We start from the raw sequence: 23549 nt of genomic DNA, 5'->3' as shown, positions 1-23549 counted from the left end.
ACATTCCTATAATCATTACTATGGCTATCATTGATGTAATAAGAAATGACATGAATGTTTCCAAAAACCTCACTTTCCATTCAAACAAATATCTTTACTGTGAAGTCTGATTGCTTCACTGATATTAAAAAATCAAACTATAATATCCTAGTAAGTTACATAGAACACGACATCTTCCTAACTTATCATGCTCCTCTATTGAGTGCAGTCTATTTATAAAACCTGCAGTGATCACTACAAACTCAAAAAATGAAGAGAAAATTACCTACTCTTGAGGAGCTTCCAGTTATAAAAACTCTACAGTTTATCTACAACCTGGACAAAGGCAGAACACAAAGCTTCCTCAGTGATGCAGAGACAGGAAAAAAGTAATTGTTCTATAAGACCTTGCTAAGATGGAAACCTTCTCTAAAACACCTTACCTGATCCTCCTAGACTGTAAACTCTCTTTTCCACAATCCTCAAACACTTCCACTGTAGTTTGCTTAATATGGTATTCAAATTCTGATCTTTCACCGAAGCTAGTCATTAACCATGACACTAGGCTGATGCTGGGGTAACTACACACAGTGCGCCTGGATCCTCTGTGGTTGTTCAAAAAAACATCTGCAAAATGGATTAATATTTTACATTCCTCTGATCTGTCCTGCCAGTCTCTTAAGTTCCTAGAGGGCATCAGATTACCTTATGTTTTGTATTCCTTTGAATGAGTAGTGATGCCTTGTACACAATTAAGCACTCAATATTTAAGCAAGTCTTAAAAAAATTTAAGCAATGGGTACATGTATAAATTAATGAATGGGTATGATTACCTGTGATTGGGTAGATGATTGGGTAGACTTGGGAAAACTACTTAAGCAGAGATATATGAAGAATTCTGAAAGATGTTAGATAGAAATAGTAACAGTAATTAACAATAATTGCAGCAAATACGCAGAACACTTAAAATATTCGGGCAGGCACAGTTCTAAGTTGGTTACATGGATAGTCTCTTTGATGATTCCAACAACACTATAAAACAGACTATCTGTAGTCTCATTTTACTGTGAGGAATCTGACGCAGAGTGTAGTTAGATTTTCAGAGAAACAAGGTAAAAACAGTGCAGACAGGATCTGAACCCAGGCAGAGACTGTGTTCTTACTCAACATGGCCCTGGGGAATAGAAGTACCACAGATATATTTCCTGAAAGATAGCTGTATGTGGCTAGATGGCAGTGTTTATGCACAGAAACACTGTGTGACCAAATTAGAAGGAGAAATTAAGGGTATACAAAATCAGAGAGATTAGACTTTACCATGTGGGAAAAAGGGCCATGATGGCAAGTGCAAGTGACAGGCACTGACGAGATCCTAGGTACAACCAGTGAGGGTGCAAGAGTGAGAATGTTCTCAAAGGCCCCCCAGAAGAGCAGCATTACTCTGTCTCAACAAGTGACAGAACACAGAGAACAGGAAAGAACCAACATTGCTGGCATTTCCCAACAGGTGAGTCGGCAGACAGTGTGTAGGGAAAGAAGGAAATGAGATGGCCTTGTTTAGAGAAGGGAGGTCCAGAATACATACCAATGACCAATGAGTCAATCTGCTTCTGTTGGATACTTTCACCCCCAACAAAGACAGCACAAAACCAGTCTATCCTTGATACTACAGGCTGAAGCTGGTTGTCTACCTACCTACTGGGAAAATCCGCGATGAAAACTATTCTAGTCCAACTGCGGAAGTGAAACTCAAGGAGATCCTGCCAGTTTAGAGTTTGAATTTAATTGGGGGGGGGAGGGAACAAAAAGTCTTCTATTTCATATCAGTAAAAAGAGAAAACTCAGATAAAATGTTTCAGAAAACACTAAGTTTTGACAGGAATATTTATCTTGTGTTACAGTTTCTCATTAAAAAGTATATAGCAATCATACTCTACAAGATACCTATACGTTGTGACTGAGCTGCTACCACCTCAGTCCCATAAGGGAACTACAGAAAATAATGCTCATATTCCAAATGAAGAAGCCAATGTTTAAAAGCAGCAAAGGAGAGAACAAGGTTAGCAGCAGAGCACAGGAAAACACTCAGCTCACCCAAGTCACAGGATGTTAAGATTTTTCCACTTCACTGATTTCCATTTCTTCTTTTTTTTTTTTTTTTTGTCTTTTTCCTTTTTATCGGTACCGGGGATCGAACTCACGACTGCCTGCTTCCAAGGCAGGTGCTTATGCCGCTGAGCTAAATCCCCAGCCCCCATTTTTTCTTATTTTTAAAACTCTAGCCCCTTGTGCTGGCTTTGGCAGCACATATAGTAAAACTCCAGCCTCCCTTTGATGCACAAATGCATGTGCGCACACACACACACACACACACACACACACACACACACACACACACACTTTTTTTGAAATAGGGTTTCACTGCGCAGTTTGGGCTGGCCTCATACTCATAGCAATTCTCCTGCCTTAGCTTTCCAAGTGCTGGGATCACAGGCATACACCACTATGTCTGGCAGAGAAACATAAAATTAAAATTTAATGTTATTTGAACCTCAAAATAATAATTAAGAGAATTAGATTAGCAAACAGAAACATTTTAATGACCCAAATTTTAAAAAAGCAAAACTAGAACTCCACAGTAGGTCATATTTTTATGGCTCTCAGCAAAATAAGGTTTTTGCTTATTTTTTAGTGCAAATTTAAAAGTGAAAACATCCCAAGTCACCATTAAAATCATATGCTGAGGCCCACTGACTCTTGTAAAACCTTAGATCCTTCTGAACATTTGAAATTAACTTTATCTATTTACTAAATGCAACTTTATTAGAAAGCTTTGTCTCTACATATTTATTCTCCATTTTAAATATTTGTTCATATTGAGCAAATACTAGAAACATGCTTCATTGTATAAAATCAACAGTCAGAATAGTTTAGCCCAAATTATACATAGGGAACACAAATTCTTCAAAATAAGACAGTTTAATGTGAAATGTACGTGCATTTTAAAAAATATATAAGGAGATATGGTGAGAAACTCTAAAGTCAAGCCTGTGTGTATTTATGAGATTCTCCTACCCAGAAATGGGATAGATGAGATGAAAAGGAAAACTTCCCAAGTATATCAGTAAAACTGTAAAATGTCTGTTGAAACCTGTTCACTTATTCGGGGATAAATAAGAAGCTACTCTACCTGGAAAATCTTCAAAGTGATTTTCTGGAGGGCACCTTTGGCAACAGAATCAATTTTGAATTCCAAAAATTCTTCCTGGAGCTCTTCTGATAAAAGACAAATATCCGGAAGAAAAGATTCTTTGTAAGCTTATAAATAGGACTTTCAAATAGGAAATCAAGAAAATATCATCTAAATTCATCCTCCAGGATGACACTACATAAAATTTATCTTTCCCCTCTTTGGAGTTAGCTTTAGAAACTTTACACTTCAGAGTTTAAATAAGTAAAAACATTTTAACCTCTAAACTGCTACATCTACAGATGGATTTGTTATATGAATACTTGTTTGCTCCTTGAAGTTCAAAGTTTGTCAAAAACAGTAGCCAAATAATATCTGGCAAAACTACATACACATGCACACAACCTTTAACTTAGCAATTCCACATACTAAAATTTACTCAAAGATAACACCTATAATAGCTCCAATAATATGGAAAACACATGTATGAGGTTCTTCACTGTAGCAATGTTTGGTAATTGCAAAATAATAAACTACCTAAATATCTAAACCTAAGTGAGTGTTATGGTTGACATATTGTCAATTTGAGAAGTTTAGAATGAGCTAAATAAACCTTTCTTCATTTTGGATATTTTGGATATTTTGTTCCAGCAGTGACAGAAAAATAACCAAGACAGTGAGTGAACAAATTAGGATAAATATAATGGATACCTGTAAAAATGATTAAGAAAAAAATTTATAACCTGATATGAATTCTAAGATACATTAAGTGAGAAAGCAAAGTATAAGAGAATATCCCACATAAGAATAAAGGGTTGGGGATTTAGCTCAGCTGCTTAAGCACCTGCCTGGCAAGTGCAAGGTCGTGAGTTCAATCCCCAGTACAAAAAAAGGTACGTGTGGGGGTAATCATACTGATTCGTCATTACAAAAAGAAACAATGATGGATAAGCCAAGAAAAAAAAGCAAATTATCTACAGGGGATGGACAGATGGGGTGAATGAGATACAGGAAGATATCTTTTTTTTTTTTTTTTTAAACACAGGTTTGACTTCTGGAAATATGAGGAATGAATGAAAAATACAGTGAATATTTAAATTTACAAATAAATTATTATAGTAAAAACAAACTGTCATTAATCTTTCCCAAAAACACTGCCCCTAGAGTCAAACACACCTATCCCATTATTCTAGTCTACAGTTGTGCTATCATTGCTGCTGTGATATCCTGAATAGATTCAAAATGTTCACCTTTGAATCCTTTTGATTTTGGGGAACAGCCAGAAGTCATAGGGTGACAGAATCAGTGATAAGATGGATGATATAGTATATACTACAAATGTTATAGTATAACATTATAACATTTTCACTTGACAGAAATTTACTTAAATGTTTGATAATATATGGTGATCAAAAATATAATGAATGTTCAAATTTTTAAATTTATTGAAGTAAAAGGCACACTGCCATTAACTTCCCAAAATACTCCCCCTTGCAATGTGACTTTTACTGTAATGAGTTTTTTAAACATTCATTGTACCTTCTGACTACACCTTGTATGTTAAATTTCTACATATAAACAAATAAAAAGATAAAAAGACAAGCTAAAATAAGTTAATCCAAATGTTTTGACAGAATAGTATAACCAAACTACATAGAAAAGAAAAAGACCTCAACTCTGCAATTCTGTGAATACAGTATTTGACTATACACTCTTATTAGCTTTGGGGAGAAAGGGAAAGAACAGCAAACGAAGCCTGAATTTCTTTTTGGTAGTTGGTTGAAACAATTCTGAAAGTATTTTGTATGTGATAAAACAAATGGATTAAACAAATGAATGTGCTGATTTGGAACCTGGGGTTCTTCCTAAGGAAGGAGGAGCTACAAATACATACAATTTTTATAATAAATTACATATGCATAAGACACAGTGCTACCTCAATTCATAAACTGAGTTATTTCCACAATTCTGGTCGCAAATCAAACTGGATAAAAACTGAATGAAATTCAATGGCTATGTTCAACGTTGACCAAATCTGATTTGGCTCCTGTTCAATTTGGTTTGTGAGCAGAATTGTGGAAAGAATGAAGTTCGTGAACCAAAGCACTACTATGTGTACATACTGGTAGTTATGTCTATATATGTGAACATACATTTCTACATGCAAGTTTTGTTTATTTTCCCTAGTCTTGACAACTGAAAGTGCTTAACAGTACAGATGCTCCATTAACAACATACAGTATGTCTACTCAGAGAAACAGCTGAGTCCCAAGCTAAAGTGGAGAATACAAAAGGTAAGCCTGGAACATCCTGCTACAGAATGTAAGGGTGCATTTAAAAAAAAAAAGGTCAAAAAGACATTGGAGGAATCTTAGTGCCTAAAATTGAGCACCAAATTGGGAACAGTGAAGAAGTGTAAGTCACTGTAAACAACAGGACTGTACAGTGATGATAGCTAGACATAAGGGAGAAGGGACAGAGCTCTTGTTTACTGCAGCAACCAAATATAAATGTAGAAAAATAGTAGTAGAGTTAGAAAATGATTTTGTAAAAACCATAGAAAAGATGTGTCCCCTCTAAAATTATCAAAGGAGAACAACTTGAAGAGGAGCAAGATATTTGCACAGTCTTAAAGTATCTCCTTATAAATTGCTTATTAATTTATGAGAATAAAAAGTACAGTGAAAAACATATACATAAGAATACTATGGTTTTAGCCAGGCATGTTGGTGCATGTCTAATTCCAGCACTCGAGATGTTAAAGCAGGCAGATTGCCATTAGTTTGAGGCCAGCCTGGGATACACAGTGAGTTCAACATCAGCCTGAATCGCACAGTGAAACCCTATCTCAAAAAACCAAATTAAGAATACTATGTCTTTACCTTTAGCCAAGACATATTGGAGTCTGAAAGTGATAAAGAGTATCATGTATTCAACTTGCTGCCAAATGGCTCAGAAACATGCATATACAATAGGTACTTATCATATGTATACATATAAATTATAAAAATAACTTACTTTGACATATACCTATTCTACTGCTGAAATGGATACTGTATTTATTCATCATTTTTTTTTCTTTCTCATACCCAATTCTCATCCCCAGATCATAAGAACGGACTCAGCTCAGGTTGGGTTATGGTATCCTATTCCATTTACTAAGTGGTTGGTCCACAAAGACAGACATATAATCCAGCTAAGCCAAACTGGGAGTCCTTCTTTTTTCAATAAATTAATTTTGGGGCAGGAGCAGACAAGAAAGTAGAATTCCTTTCTCTCAGGTCACAAAGTTGTATACATGTGATGCCATAGGTACAGGATGCCATGAGTCCAGCCTTCAGAAGAAAGAATTTGCAAAGGATGGGGCTGACATCCAGAGAGCAGCAGAAAAGGGTTGAAGCCAAAGAACTTTGGTGAAATTTTCAACTAAACCACCTGGGTCTGATTCCTTAAACCAACAAGCTCCACAGTTATTATTATTCTCAAAATAAGCTAGTTCAAGTTGATTTTCAAGATGGCTTATATGCAAATTTATTTCTTTACAGATCCCCCCCCCCCGATTCCCTATGGAAAGAAATGAAGATTGGCATGAGATTCCCTTTCCAGACTCTGCTGGAAATACAGTGACCCCAGAAGCCTTGTCTAATATCATATGGTCAAGTAGAGGCCTCCATCCTCCAATTCCTAGATCATTATCAGGGGCAAAGGTAGACTGATACACCATACTTTATGAAATTAGTCCTGCCTTTTTGTGCTGGATGACTGGGCATCTGCAGCTAGTAAATGGAGAAAAAGTCAAATATTACAAGATCATAAATATATAAAAATACTTAAGATCCTCATGTATTATTGATAGGAAAGATAGAGTGGCAATAAAATATGTTCCCATGTACTAATTTTAATCTAGCCCATTGTATCATATCTGAACTTCTTTCTAGGGACCCCACAATAATCATCATGAGCAGGATGCCCAGAGTTTGGCTTTCAGTCAATTTAATGGAGCTTTAGTATCATTTACCTACTGCCCTCTTGGTAGAGACCTTAATTAAAAGATTTAGCAATTACTTTCTTGGCACAGCTATTGGCTCTACAGCTTTAGCCCATTCAATACAAACTGCTCATTTTGTAGACAACTGGACAGGAATTGCTGATAAGAGCTACAATATTCAGTGAGAAATTGATATAAAATTGTGAACCCAAGTGAGTATTCTAGAAACTTCCAACCTGTGGATAGATCAGATTAAAAGTTTATAGCTACAACAGGTTTAAAGTGTCACTATAATATGATTCGCTTTTGTATCACCTCATTACCATGTAACAAAAGCCTACATCCTTGGGGAATGATCAAAAAACATAAAAAGGGCATTCCATCAGAATATTACTATGAATATAGATGCTCTTCAAAGACTAGTGCTGTCCATGTCATAACAGCTACTTTTGACACTCAAGTTAAAGACTGGGATAAGTTTGCTGATACTATAAACAATTCAATCCCACAAATCTTACTTTTAGTTTTATATCAGAATTAGTGTGCTCATTCTCTTGTTTATAATTCTTCTCATTAAAATCTGTCACAGAGGATTCACTACCCAGAGACATCTAGAAGCCATACAACCATGACTGACCCTACATCAGCTACAAGGGAGGGATAGATAGATATAGGAGAGGAAAGCAGAACAACTGCTTCAAAGTGGAACAATTGCTTCAGCGTTAGTTGAACCGAGCCCTATCTCCATGGACTGATATGTACAGAGCTGGCTACATTACTTTCTTCTCCATTTAACTAGCTCTAACCAATGCAAATAAGGCTAGCTGAGGTACTGATATGTAATCCTTGAAGCCAGTTGACAGTTTGTGTCCTTGCATCGTGTTCCTTATAAACAGCTGAGCACAGTAGAATGGCAGAGCCACATAACTATAGGAATATCACCTGCGTTCAGCCTCAAGACAAGAGGCTATGACTTCCCACTGCACAAAAGTTTACACATCAAAAACTAAAGCAACACCTCCTAAATCATTCAAAGTTATGCAGCTTGGTCTTCCTGCATACCCCTCTCCCTGCATATTGCAGAGGTGCTTTCTCTCCACCTAGTCAGCTCAGCTCACTTTACTCACATAATTGTCTCCAAACTCACATCACTCATCTTCGAGCCACTCCCTTCTTCATGAGTTAGTAAATGCTGGCTGATGCCTTGGATCAAAGCCTTTGTTCTGTCAATTTTCACCTGGACCAGACTCAGGACTCCTTGGCTAACCATAACTATGATTATGTCTTAGGATCTTTATTCTTGCTGGAAGTGGTAGACTGGAGTTAAGTCACCAGGCTTCCAATAATGTTTCAATAGGATTACAATTATAAACTTCCCAGACCGGGAGGAGAACAGGAAAATGGATTACAATATTATAAGGAAACACAATTAGAATTATGGTAACTTGTAACCAAGAAGAGTTCTGAGTAATACAAAGGCCTGATATTTTCACTATTTAATGGCATTTGAGGCTAGATCAAACAATCGGCATTTGAGGCTAGATCAAAACAATCTTCTATAATTCTCACATTACTAGCTTTCAAAGTTAGAAAAACTAACTTGCAAGACAGAAAACAAGGGAAGGCATTAAGAGTTCTGAGGTTCAAATAGTTATTTTTAGTTGTAACAAAACCAAATAATTTCATTCATTCCAAGAACACATCTATCAAACATTTATGACATGGAACTTCTGATAAACAAACTATACCAATCAGGCAAGACAACTATCAGCTACATGCACCCAACAGTCTACTATTAGGTCTCATCCCAAAAGCTGCATGTGACTTGATGAACCAAGATGATTTTGGGCATCTTTACTTTCTATAATTTCTATTAAAATGTAAGTGTTTTGGCTTTCCAAATAGGAAGTTACATTATAATAATTAATTACTAGGCAGACAGGTTTTCTGAAACTCCCCCTACCCCAGCCTTATCTACTTTAATTTCCAACTTGTAGGTTTCTCTGTAAGAACTGAGTTACAAATGTAGTATGAATTTGCATATGAGAAAGATTTGAGTACATGTCACAATATTATACTATGATGCGCCTGTTATTAATCTGTACTCATGGATGCTAGGTATTGAAATATCTTATCAATCAAAATGCATTATTTCAGAATGATTCATCTTCCTATTCTAAAATTAAAGCCTTAAGATGTACATCACAGCCTAAGCAGGAAAGAATAGTTACTACCACACCACTGAAAGTAGCTCATGATCCCAATTAGTGCTTTCACAGGCAAGTGGAGGCTGGGCAGGCTAGCAAGGGACCACTACTCCACTCGAGGATCAACACTTCTGTGAAGCTCCTGGCTTGGCCTCTAAAAAGATTTTAATCCTTTTCTTAGATATATGGGACTGAGAAGATATACACAGTATTACCCTCAAAAGGCTCTTTTGCACTTAACCACTTATCAGTCCAATTAAATACAGGATAACCAAAAATTGCATATTTTTCATTAATTTTTATAATATAACAGGAAATATAAAAATGACAATGTTATCAAATTTATTCAGTAATTTTCCTGGGTGCAGTATATTTTAAAAGATTGGATACCTGCCCAAGTGATGTTCTGAATAGTATGCAAACAAACATGCTACCCGAGTAATGTCTGGGGTAAACTGTAAGTGGGTAATACAATGCTCATGTTGGCTCAGTCTACACAGAGTTGGCAGAGATTTTTAACATGTTCACCATGGGGCCACAATATGTATGTCTTGCTGCTCTCAGCTCTGAACCACTAGTAGTGCAAGCCAGTGGGATTGTGTTCAGACACTGTAGTTGCAAGAAAAAACATACCAAAAAAAAATCACTTCTTATATGAAAAAGCAATGTTCTACCTAATAAATTTATTAAAAGTAATAAAGCAAATGAAAGTAAAAATTTAGACAGAAGAGTAAAAAGAAAAATACAAATACAGCCTACAGCTCCAAATCCCACTTTCCAAGGACAACTGTTTTTGATGGCCAAGGGCTTTAGATGGATATCTTCCTAACTCCAAGTATGGCATGCTTCTAGTTTGTAATTTTCCACCATTAAACAACGGCTACAGAGGACCTGGTAGAAATGTTGATGAATTTACATCTTATTTAACTCCCCTGTTCTTGTCCCTACTCAATGTCCCTACATTAAGCAGGGACAAGAATTTTAGATTCTTTTGGTTTAGGAAATCATGTTTTAAATTTTCATTAATGCTTTGTTTTCTGACCGCTCCTTTTTCACAATCTGCTTGTGTTGCAGACCCAATATCACCTTGAATCCAGGAATGCTAACTTACAATCTGTACGTTATCGATGACCTGAGGAGCTGGTAAGGCTGTCATCTGATGCTGAGGAAGAGTCTTTCTCCACAAGCCTCATCCCTGAGTGGAAGATGTGGCCTGGGCCTCTGAAGACGTGAGCAGAATTTCTCAATTGGCTGCTCCTCTCCTCATTTCTATAGTAACAGGCAGAGTCTATTGTTCCCTTCCTGTGGATATCTGCCCCTGTTTGGAGTTTGGGCCCTTCCCATCAGCAAACTGTTCAGGGTAGTTAATCACCTGACTTTAGCCTAGAACTGACAAACTGCAGACAGTCCCTTTATCAGCCACTTCCATTCCTGTTCTACTCCAGTCACTTCCCAGTGATGCCAGCTCCAGTGTGGAAAGAATGTACTTTAGTTTCTGCTATAAATACAATTCTTGTATGTACTCTGAGTCAGAGTCTCTCCACAGCATTTATCCATGGGTACTACAACACTGGCCTTCCTCTTTAGAAATGCAATGACATCTTTCACCTTGGAAGGGCTTATTCCCCTCTGTTCTTCCTGTCATTTACTAAGATGTGAAGAAGGGGAAACCAAAGTATATGTAATCTACCATTCTAAAACTGGAAGCCTCTAAAGAACATCTGTTTAAATGTCTTTTGGTCTTTTAACTTAAGTCCCTTTCTCATCAACTAATTCCTTTAATACCTGGCTCACTACTCCCTTCTTCAAAGGCAGTCCCTAGACCAGAACTAAAACACTTCTAATCTTTTAAATTCTGTCAGCTACTCTACATGCAGCCATCAGGTCTGTTCATTTGTTTATACAGTTTCTTATTTCTTGAATTCTTGCAAGGCTGTTTCTCTAGGAAAGCTCATAGAGATTTCTGTGTTACCTTCTTTCCTTCACTAATCTATCCTCAACAAAAATCCTCATTAAGCAAGACAGGAAGGATGTACTAAAAATATATGAATAAAAAAATGACCAGGAATTTATCAAGAATTATTTCGTAAAGTTCACTATGCAAACTGTAACTTAGAAGATCCTGGGAATGACAGAGTAAGCACTGTAGGTGCTCTGAATGTACACTGAGTCCAAAGCCTCAGAGGTGAGGAACCTCTGCCATTATCATTTAGATTTCTTTCCTACCATAATGCTTAGTGGAGTCTAAGCACAAGGTCTTTAGCTCAGATCTTATACAACTTTTGCCATTTCTAATAAATGATCAAACATAAAAACAAGTCTCACAATGGGAAACCTACTAATTGGACTCTGCTGAGCCTAAAACTAGTCTCAATAAAGATCTCCACACTAAGCAAGGACAGATGATCAGCCTTCAGACAGTAAGACAGCTGTCAGCCCCTCCAAGGAGATGACTGTGGCTGTCCTTCCTGCACCACACAGGATTAGCTGATAAGTGGCAATCAGGGCTCTAACTGCTGTATAGTCAGAAGTCCTGAGGTTTAAGTCTTTCCAGAAGCAAACATCACAGAAAAAGAGGAAAGATGAAACTTTTCTTCTAGAATATTACTACGTATATTCGATTTGGGAGAAAAATATGCTCTAGGTAGACAAACCAAAGAAATGAGGACTAAAAGCTGAAGCACAGAGTCTGGTGCTGATCACACCATTCCTGTCATCTCTTTTTTGGCTTTTTATTCCTAGCAGATTTCAAATATAAAAAATTAAATATGCACTATTTCCTTATGATCTTTCATCTGTGACCCATGTTTTTCAAAGGATGGTTGAAGAACTAGTTATGCTTTAATTACCTGGGAGACTTTTGGAATGCAGATTCCTGGGTTACATCAGACATAATAAATCAGTCTCCCTGGGGATGTGGTCAGGAAATCTGCTTCTTTAATAAACTCTCCAGGTGATTCATAGACCAAAGATCTAGAAAGATCTCTGAGAACCAAAGATCCAGAAAGATAGCATTCTACTTGGGTCAGCACACTGATTTATTTCTTGACTTCAAGAAAGAATATAAACCATTTTGACATGTGTAGAAAGCCCAAAGCATATGCTATCTCTTTAATCAGTAATATCAACGCCAATACTCACCACCCCAGCTCTAATAGCAGCCTCTCAGCTCACTCAAAACAGTTTTCTGTTTAAAAGTGGGTGAACTAAAGGGCTATCACCTTATTCCTTGGATTCTCACTCCCTGGGTATCAATAAGAGCACCAGAAACCAGTGTGTAGAACCTGAGAAGGTTGCTTCTCACTAAGCTTTACTTTAACCCTATGAGGTTGAATTTTACTAAAGGGTTTTAAAAAGATGAAATTCACAGATACAAAGAAGCATGAGATATAAAACCTGTTGTTGAAGATAAATTATTCATGTAATCTTCCCCAATGAGAACTTTTTTCTTGATTGGTAAAAAGTTGGCTTCCCCGAGGAACTGGCACATTGCTTTTATAGGACCAAACCACTTCTCCAAAGCCTGCATCAACATTTCATGACCCTACATGATCTGACATCTATTTTTCAAAAGTCCTGCTCCAGCTATATGGCCATGTGTCCATGTGTCTGTAGGTCTGTATAAATCTTATGCTAGTGATCCCAATCCTCTCTGCAAAAAGGTACCATAACTAAAAATCAGTATGAGTAAGTTATACTAAATGAAGTTTTAATTTCAGGTTTTCAACTTTTAAAATTTCCATTTCTTTAACTATAAAGTGGAGCTACCACCTAATATTATTTATCTGTGGGAGCTAGTATATCTTATATGAGTCTTATTTTCAGGGAAGAACTCTGTCCATTTGTTTTTAGAATCCCATTTTCTTGCCCCTATGTTTTCATAAGGAAAAGCATGTTTTACTCCCAAAGAGGCAGCAATAATACTTTAATACATTGTCTTCTCTATTCAATTCGCTTTTCTTCTCTAATTGAGGACACAGCCAACTGGTAAACCTAGGAAAAGGAACAGCATATACCTTGCTCAGCTCCTCATAACTGCCTAAAGTTCTGGTGGATAAACTCAACTTTTCTTGGTAAAACAAGAAACTTGATTCTGAGCACAAGGCCATGTAAATTCTTCAATCTAGTTTATCAATAATAAAGCTAACAATGGAATCTCCTTTGTTGGCTATTTCTAAAATGATTCAGAATCAAGAGAGGGGAACAAGAATTTGATTTATGACTTCCCTTACTGGCTGTCAATATAACAAAAACAGCGTTTCAGAAAGACTGGCCAGGTGGCAGCTGGCAAGTTGGACTGAAGAATGAAAAGGCTGAAGTATGTACGTTAGTGATGGAGCTTCTATAGTAATCCAAGAATTTGGTGAATATCTTGCCACCATCAAGTATTATCCAGAGTCCAAATCAGTAAATCAGTAAATGCAAATCCAAATCAGTAAATGCAAATCAAAATATCTGCATGAGCCAACCTCTCTCTCTCTCTCTCTCTCTCTCTATATATATATATATATATATATGCCAATCTATAAGAATAAATCATCACTAGGTGTGGTGGTGCATGCCTATAATCTCAGCACTCGGGAGGCTGAGGCAGGAGGACTGGTGCATGTCGGAAGCCAGCCTAGATTAGATAGTGAGTTCAAGCCCAGTCTACATGGTGCTATCCCATCATCTCACCCCCAAGAAAAGAATAAATCAAAGGGTATAAAACTTAAGGTTTAATAACTAGCAGATTTTAAAAAATCAATTAACAACTGTTCATAATTAAACCAGGTTCTGCTGACCAGTGGCATCATTAAAAGGACCAAAATAGTTTTATAAAAAGACACACTGGGGCTGGAGTTTTAGCTCAGCGGCATAAGTACCTGCTTGGCAAACGAGAAGTCATGAGTTCAATTCCTGGTACCAAAAAAAAAATTTTTTTTTAAATGCAGACACAAAAGAAATCAAAGGCTAACCATTCTATAACTCTATCTTGGATACATAGAAAAATTCTATTTTGTTAGGTCAATTCTATTATATTGGGTCAACTTATCATACAGCCTCAAAATAAAGAGACAGAAAAGCCTTGCATAACTTATTCACATTTCTAAAGATATAACATCCTTATCTATATGTCAGCTTCCTCTCAAAGGAGGGCTCCTGAGTTTTAAATCTCAAAAGGTCCTCCTTCTGTCTTCGAATAGTCCTCAAAAACACTATAAGCATTTCTCTAATTCACTTGCTTTAGTCAGCCTAATTAGAACAAAATCAGGGCCCTTCAATTATTGTTATGTATATATAGCAAAACCTGTAAGATTTTCATGATCCGAATCCCAATTTTGCCTATACATTTGATACCCAATCTTTTTTGTGAAACGATTCCTCATTCCCTCAAATCTGAACTTGTAACTATGTTTGCATACTGTCACTTTGTTTTATATCTCATATAATGTAAATACGAATTTCTTTAAGATTAGTTCAATAAAACCATAAGCATCAGAGATTAATGGCTGAGTGAGCTCAGCTAATTATGGCTTCCTATTACCTTTTATAGCAAGCCAGACCCTTACTAGGGCTGTAAAATATCCTCTGATTATCCTAATTCTCAAATACTATCCTGATTCCTTACTGTTCTTCATAAAACTAAAATAACTGACTTCACTAGCTCAGATATGATTCTCCTTCTTCAAATATGCTAACATCCTAAAGAAACTTTAGGTCCTCCAAATATGGAAGTGACAATTATTGGCAGAAGCCCAAAAGTCACTGTCACTTCTTCTACACCTTAAGTGAGAATGGATGTTCTTACATTAACTGAGAAACAAAGCCTGTAAGTTTTCATAATTTAGAATCCAAATTTTGCCTACCTCTCAGCCTTCTGCAGTATAAGGCATATTAGGGTCACACTCTGAAAACAATGCCCCACTTCTATCTTCAAGTCTCTTTGTTAAAAGATGAAATACCCTGCCAGGCAGAATGCAGTGAATTTGAAGGGGCAAAAACTTAACTTTGATCAGGAAATTATCCATCTGGTCCCAAAAGACTGTCCTAAAGAAAAAAATGAACCATATAGTAGGCACCAAGTTGCAGCACACAGCACTGAAAATGCTTTCTCTCTACAACTTACCTCCCTTTGTGCCTGCCTCAACACAGGTGTGATGGTCTCGTTTTATTATGTCCTCCTAGCAATCACACCAACTGCTGAGATTTTACAAGTGCTCTTGTTCTGCCACAACAGATGAGGCAGAGTATCCTGACTTTGCACTTAGATTTCAGAAACTTATATTCCTTGAGATAATGTGTATTGTATATTTTTTATTTTCTATTTCCTCAAAAGTTTAAATACAATGTTTTGTACAAAAATTTTTGAAAGAAGCTGGGCATAGTGGCACATGCCAGTAATCCCAGTGCTCGGATCTTTGTGAGTTTGAGGCCAGTCTAGATTACAAGTGAGCTTAAGGCGAGCCTAAATAGTATAGCAAGACTCTGTATCAAAAAGAAAAAAAAAAGAGACACACAAATTAAGAGTGGTATAGGCAAATACCAAATTTCCTGTTTAAGGAATGCACTGCTATCCAAATAGGCTCTTTCATATCACCCATTCCAAGTAAATCTGTACCCAGGCTTCTGATCTCTACAAGTAATATGGTGTCCTCAGGCCTCATTTACTCAACATTTCCTGAGCAGCTATAAAAAGGCAAGGTATGGTGCCAAATACTAAACTTAACGGTCTTGTTCTCTGAACTGGGAGTCCGTGCTCTGGGATATGGAACTCTGCACACATTCATGGCTCTGCCAGGCCACTGCACCACTGATTCCTACCCATGACTGTACACTCTATCTCAGCACTGCTGCAGTTTCAAAAATCCACAGTCCCCATCCTATCAGGCCTGAGATGACCCCTGACATCCTGTGCATATCAACATTTTAATTCTTTGTAGTCTAAAAAGGAGTAACAAAAAATTGCATGGCCAGTATTAAGGTTACCTTTGTCATCAGGAGGTAAGAAAAGAGGTTCTTTTTTGGCTGAAGGTTAATACGTACACAGAGAGCACATCAATATGGCATGTTGGACATAAGATAGGATACCAACAACCAAACAAAAAGTGCTAAATACTAAGTGCACAAACCAAACAGGACAGTTGGGATGTGAAGAAGATGGGAGATTCCTGGAGTATCCTAAAAACACAAATGTTTTTGAAGCACCATAACTCCAAGAATGCAATTAGAAGATAGTACCTCCAGAGTCTGCCCCCTATATTGGTGCCAGTGATTACCCTCAACCCTCACTTTATACAGGTGAGGTACGAAGCTTAGCCAATAGCAGTAGAGGAAAGTTATGCCCAGGAACTTGGGCCCACGGAAACAGAAGCAAGGGCTCAGGGGAGGGAAGTAGATAGACACCTGGCCTTCTTGGACTTTGTCCTGGCTGCAGAATCAGCATTGCATCTCTTCTCTTTGGCCTCCTTGGTACCAGAGGCCTCTCGTGGCTTCCTCGTCTTCTTTGCTCCCTCTTTCTGCTTGGGCTCCTTGGGTTCCTTGGCCTTCTTCAGCTCCTTGGTCTTCCTGGGTTCCTTTGGCTCTTTAGGTTCTCGCTTCCTCTTTGGCTTGGGCTCCCTGTCCTTGTTTCCCTTTGCTGCACCCTCTTGCTCTCCTGGTTCCTTTTTCTTCCGTTTCTTCTTTACTCCAGTACCTCCGCCTCCACTGTCCTCCATCCCATTGCAGGATGTCACTTTCCTAGGGAAAAGGGTATCAGCTTCTTCTTCAGTAGTGTATAGATCCTGCTGTGGCAGACAGTGTCTGGCAACATCTTCAATTTTCTCTTCCTGATCAGTGCTGCAGTCAAACGGGGATGGGGATTTGTAGTCAAAATTGACAGAGGCATCAGACATTGGGGAGTGATTCAAAACTTTTAAATTTGACAACTGTAAAAAACAGAAAAATAAGCATATTACCATTCCATGCATGCTTCATATAGAGTGCTACTCAGCATCAATGCATAGATTTATCTACGAATATCTGATGAGTTCTTATTATATGCTCAGTTTGTACTTTGTGAGGCGTTGGGGATATAGTGGGAAAGCAGGACACACTTGGACTTTGCTCTTGTGATTCTGTACCAAGGTACTGACATAGAAGGCATTTTATGTAAAATAATAATAATTAACATGTAAAATCTGTAAGACTTCTACATTACATGAAGAAATCTGATATTCTACAACAAGCAACTATACAATATTTTCCCACAGAATACTTTTAGATGCCACTAGCAGTCCTAGGCATACTGTTCTGACCCAGAATGGCATTTATCATGCTAATATACAAAAGCTACTATTCAAATGCATTCTAAAACCCTGGTGCCAAATTAAGGTGCTATCAACAAGATGATAAAGATTCAGGGGCAAATTGCAATGCAGTTTTATTTTCCCAAATCTTGTTCTCACCTATTATCAAGTAATACTGATATTCAGCTGGGCTGATTTTTAAAAAAAAGAAAACTGGGTTCATTCAAAGTTTCACCTGTGACTAAAAATAATGCTGTTTTACATAATCATCTAACTTAGCCATCAGATTCAGCCCCAGATAACTTCTGGCATTTGTAAAAACTTAAGCTATCCATGCAGAGGAAACTATTTTGACAAATAATATCAGAAAGGATGTGTCACGGTGGTGATGGTAGCTCTAAAAAGCTGTTTTTGAGCACCATTTAAACACAAATACAGCCTCCCAAAGATACTATGTTTAAGGAAACATCACTTTGGAAGTAGAAGGTGCATCTCATACCTTCAGTTCTAGTGTCCCAAAAACTACGCGCCACTTTATAGCCAAGTTAAGGTTGGCAATAATCAGATAGTGTAAGTACTAGCTCCAGGGAATGGCACATTCTTCTTGGTCTGGAACAAAGAAACTATAGAAAGAGAGCCCAGAAAGGACTGGCAGGCTTCCCCTGAAGATGATTACAATTGTCTTTGGATGACAGCTTAGAAACAGCACCATTTGTGAATAGCCTACACTCATAACAAGAGGGCCGGTATATGATAAATACAAAGACAGTCATCACTCTATGGTTTCCCTTCTTTGTGCTGGTTACCAAGTTTATGCTCACAATTCGTAGCCTATCCTGGGAGTGATTGGAACTGCAAATTCAGCTGCATATTTCCTCTTTGGTCCTTGTTACCCACCCTATCCTTCTGCAGTTGGATGCTCCCAAATATAACACTGAGAATACCAGGAAAAAAAGAAGAAAGATTATTTTTTTATTGTTGTTCTTTATCATAATTTAAGTCCAGTCTCATAAATCTAAATCTAGAGGGAACTAGTTGTTCTGCCAGGTCTTGCTACTTTGGGGTGGGGGTTGGGGGCAATACAGTTACTATCTCATTACTGATGTAATATTTATATTTGATTAGAAAAAAGAAGAGCTAAGCAGACATACAAGGAAATCAAATGCAAGAAAACTACTAAGATAGTGTCTTTTATGTCACTTTTTTTTTACTACAATTAAAACATTTTTAAGAAATGAAATATAAGGCACAAAGAAGCCCAACTGTGGGTAACATATATATAGTGAAAGCTTGGACTCTGTCCATGGCCATCCTGGGGATGTGACCATTTCATTGCCAGAGAGATCTGGAACTCAAGTTTTCTTAGCATGCAAAGGTGGTCAGACCATAACAGCAGAGAGATGCAGGTTTGCTCATTAAAGAGGCTTTTAAAGATATTCTATACCAGACCTCATTCCACCAAGGCAGCTTGCTGAAAATAAGACCCTCTCTTCCATTTATATCTCATGTCAAGATCTCTTTTCTTAATGACAGAACTAGCCACAGAAACTGGAAGCAGGTGGTAGGTGATTCAATGAAGAGGCAATAATAATAGTAGTAGCTAACATTTATTACACACATTTAATACGGATAGAGTAGGATTATGTAAAGCACAATGTATAACCTCTAATCTTTATAATAATCCTACAAAGTCAATGTAAAGATGCCTATTCTGCATACAGAGAAATGGAAAATTAGTAATGTTAAGGTAGCAAGTGTCCAAGGCCACAAAGCCGATGACCACAGAAGCTGGGATTTAAACATTGGTAAAAAGTTAACGCTCATTTCACTAAGCACTTTATGACCTCCCAATGAATCCCAATAGACTGGATACATGTGATGGAATATTCAGTACTTTAGGAAATGGTCAGCCAGTTCCTTACAAAACTAAACATGCACCAGCTTGATGTCTAAGCTACTTCACAACCTCCAGAAACTAGGTAATTATCTAGTTGACTCCCTCATTTTACAGATAAGATATGGAGAGATGATGCAATATGGCATGGTTATATTCTTAGACAGCAGCATAGCTAGGATATTCTAGAGGGAGAAGAGAAACTCAAGAAATTCAGAACAATTAGTAAATTTTGAAAACAGTAACATCCCAAAAGGCAGTTATTCGTAATAATTAAAAATATCAATTTGCATTTCAAAATCAGTAATCCACCAGAAGTGATTTTAGCTCTAAAGCACCTTGCTGGGAGCTTAGAAAGGATATTTGCTAAAGATTTAAAAATACAAGACCAAAAAAGGAAAAAAAAAAAATAAAAACTCTCATGTGTTCCAACATCACTAGAGAAATAGGCAAAGAGACTAAAGACTTTGGTTCAGATTCCACCAAAAGATTCACCCCTTTGAGAATGGCTCTAAAAGAAACAAATTCAGAGAGAATAGACCACAGAGTGCTAACACCATTTTGCTTTACATGAACAAGTAAATATGACACAATTTTGGAACAGAACACAATGATGAAATGATAAGGGGCTGACAAAACTTGCAACAATGCTCACTTGTAACTGTACTGTTAAAATAAATCAATTTCTTTAATTTAAAATTATTAATCTACAATATTCCTCAAAAAACTCTTAAAGATCTAAATGTAGGTAAAAAGGATTCAGGTCAATTCAAAAGGAAAGATTATGGCTCAAAGCAATGGTGTTCAAAAGGGAAACTCATTTCAGCCTTAAAACAGAAAGAGATACAAGTCCAAGAAAGACTCTGGAGGTATTCATATTAATGGACAGAGAATGGTTCTTTTTCTCTACCTCAACTATACTGAGCACCTAGAATTTTTTTGACATTTTAAAGATGAGAACCCAATAATAATAATAATAATAATAATAATAATAATAATAGTGATTGTAGTAGCTAATTTTACTAAGCACTGAGCATTTAGGCAATATACTAAATTCCTTAAACAGTACCAAAACCACCTTAAGATGAGGTATGTAATGGTTCCAATGATGACTCCATTTTACAAAGTAGAATAAGCTCAAAGAGGATTAATAATGAAACTCAGATTAAATAACTCATGGCTATACTCTATTCTGCAACACAACTGTCTCTCCTCAATCTCTCTGGACAACTTTTAACTCATTAACTTTTCTTCTTCTATACATTTTCTCATAAATACATTCATTCCCCAGATGAGATGAGAATTATATGAAGAATAACAATTTAGCAGAATATATTTCTAATACTTTTCAACTTAACCCAGGGCGCCCAGGATGAGGGTCAAACATGGACCTCAGGTCTACCAGGAGACTTACAACCCTCATCCATAAGAACACATTTTGTTAGCATGGGGTACTTTCCTTTGTCCTCACAAAATGAGAACTTTTGATCCTTGGTATTTGCTATTTTAAGTCTTTTTTGAAACATGATTGCAAGGTGAGGACATTTTAATTTTGGTTCCATTGGAAAAGTATTAACTATTCTTCTTTATACCAATGACAACCCTACTGAAGGTTTAACTATACCATCAGCTCTGAAACCCACTCTCTCTAGCATAAGAATAAAAAGTTTTAGAGATGAATTGTTTACCATCGATATTATCAACATTCCTCTTCCACTGTTCTGAATTGTGGTTCATGACTTAGTAATCACATTGGTGGATAAACATCTTCTTACCTAGACACTGAGTCTTTACCTCCCCCAGCAGAAGTCAGATGGGACTAACTGCTTGGGAAACTTGGCAGCCAGTAAGGTGATCACGTTTCTTTATTCTGGTCCATCTGTGGTCACCACCCACTCCAGGCTTTTCCTTCCTCCTGTTCTATCAAGTCCTCCTTCTTTCTGAACCTATTTACTACCTCTTCCTTCCCATCTCTTTTTTCTTGAGTCCTCTAAAGCAGTGTGACTCTCCATAGGATGTACCACCTCTTCTAAAATCTCTCAGATTCTTCAGCAAAGCCAATATTTCCTATCTTTCACACTCTCCAATTCCAGAGCATGGAATTTCCTCCACTCTCAGAGGAAAACCATGCCTCTTCTGAGTCATATGCCAGCCCCTATACTTTCACTTCCTCTTTGTACCAAGTCTATAAATTTCTTAAATAATTTTTCTAGTCACTGGCCTCAAGTAGGACTCAAGTTTTCTTGGATGAATAAATTCTGAAAAATTCAACAAATACCTATTGCTAAATAAATAATGCCCATAATCACTCCAGGGAGGGCAATGAGGTCTAATAGTCAGAAGATCTTTGAGATTTCCATAACATTTCTGAAGAAATCTCTTCCATTTCACTTTATATTTCCTAGAAGACTTAAGATTGAAAGGTGTGTTTACTAGATTCTTGGTAGTGGAAGCAAGGTTCTCCCATAGTTACTGAAGACTAGGTTACCTCCTGGTTATGTTCCAAGTTTTAATTCTATTCAATACTAGTACATTCTTCTATTGCATTCATTGCTGTACATTGATTTATATACCAAAAACTCTATCTTCAAGATTACAAGTACCATACACCATACTATATGTCATGTAGCTCATAACTGTCATAATTTATATTTTTCTAAGTATGAGGAATAAAAGCTGAAATGAACCAAAATCAATATTACTATATTATAGGTTTGTCACTATTTATGTATGGGTACCACTTCACAAAAAGAAGTATTTTCAGCTGTATTCAGCTATATTATATGTTAAATAGTATCACATGGGTTTTCAGTGATTAAAATTCACATTTCAGTTATTTAACTTTTTCCAGATAATACTACATAATCATCTTAGAACTTAAAATACATACATTAGAGGAAGTTTATTTTTTAATATAGATGATTCATTTTAAGTGTCTTATTAAATATTTTTTCTGCAACACTTCCTTAGGCATTATAAGTCAATCTCTAGACTCCTTGTTTGTTGTATACTGTCTGTAAATGCCTTTTTAGTTAATAAGCATAATTATTTATTACTGAGTTTGATTCATAAAATCTGTTATCTCAATTTAACTTGATAAGATTTTAAATAATGAAATGAAGAATTTTGAAGATCAAAATGCATTAACATGTTTTCTCCAAGGAGCAAACAATGAATTAAGAGGAATGAAAGTTTTTAAAGAGCAGCTGTTTTATTTGCGGCTACTTATAACACTATATAGAATCATGGTAAGAAAAAAAAGCCTGATGGTACTTCTGTTGATATACTACAATTTCCACTGCCACTGATTTATACTGAAAGTTAAGTATTTGACAAACCACCTCATTAATTCCTTTCAACAATGTGAGGTATATATGATTCTCAGGTAAATGATAGAAAACAGGCTGATTTGCCCAAAGTGGTAAAGTGAGAATTTCAATCCTGTTCCAGGGAAACCAAAGCCCAAGTTTCTTCCAAGGTAATGCCTCTTGTATCTGGCACTGGACTCAGTGGCTTATGTTCAATCCTGGAGCTCATACACTGCTTTAGCTCTAATGTAATTTTCTATTTTCATACACTACAACTTCTTGAAGTTCAATCACCTGTGTGACAATTTCTGAAAGTGGCTCTACTTATTTAACCTGTTCTTCTACTATAGGCAATATTAACTTTTAACTAAAGGTTCTATTCTGCTTACTAATATTATTGTGGGGTCTAAAATGAAAACCCAGCTGAGGCTGACACTAATCGACTTATTATGAACCAATAAAATCACAAAAGATACAAGAATTTATTTTGGGGTATTTTCTATAGAATGTCTTTATTTAAATAAATGCTCACCTTAACGCTTAAAAATTAAAATACGTGAATTGCTCAGGAACTACAAACCTGCCTACACATTATAAAATGTAACAGTTTTGAAGGTTTCTGACCTCTTCAGTAATATATTCTTTTAGCAATATATTAGCAGTGTAATATTCCACTAGAGGGATGTATATAATATTACCTAAATAGCCCCCTTTTT

General features: G+C 36.6%; 1 protein-coding gene across 6 annotated transcripts in view; it reads right to left on the bottom strand.

Moving 5' to 3' along the window:
- The window catches only part of Chd6 (chromodomain helicase DNA binding protein 6), a 219773-nt gene that overhangs the window by 129672 nt on the left and 66552 nt on the right, over window positions 1–23549 (bottom strand). For 5 of the 6 annotated variants that reach the window (XM_003467660.5, XM_013150333.3, XM_013150332.3 and 2 more), the window contains exon 3: window positions 16751–17271. In XM_003467660.5, the coding sequence (XP_003467708.2) occupies window positions 16751–17271 (521 nt within the window). Of the gene's footprint in view, window positions 1–422; window positions 3144–16750; window positions 17272–23549 lie in introns of those variants that run through there. The other variant, XM_063248337.1, reaches the window with a different exon arrangement.

Source organism: Cavia porcellus, unplaced genomic scaffold, assembly GCF_034190915.1.
Source record: "Cavia porcellus strain 051 isolate PalLab524CR breed Dunkin Hartley unplaced genomic scaffold, mCavPor4.1 scaffold_5, whole genome shotgun sequence".
Classification (NCBI taxonomy): Eukaryota; Metazoa; Chordata; class Mammalia; order Rodentia; family Caviidae; genus Cavia; species Cavia porcellus.
Note: the sequence above shows the minus strand (reverse complement) of the source record. Positions and strands in the feature narration are given on the sequence as shown.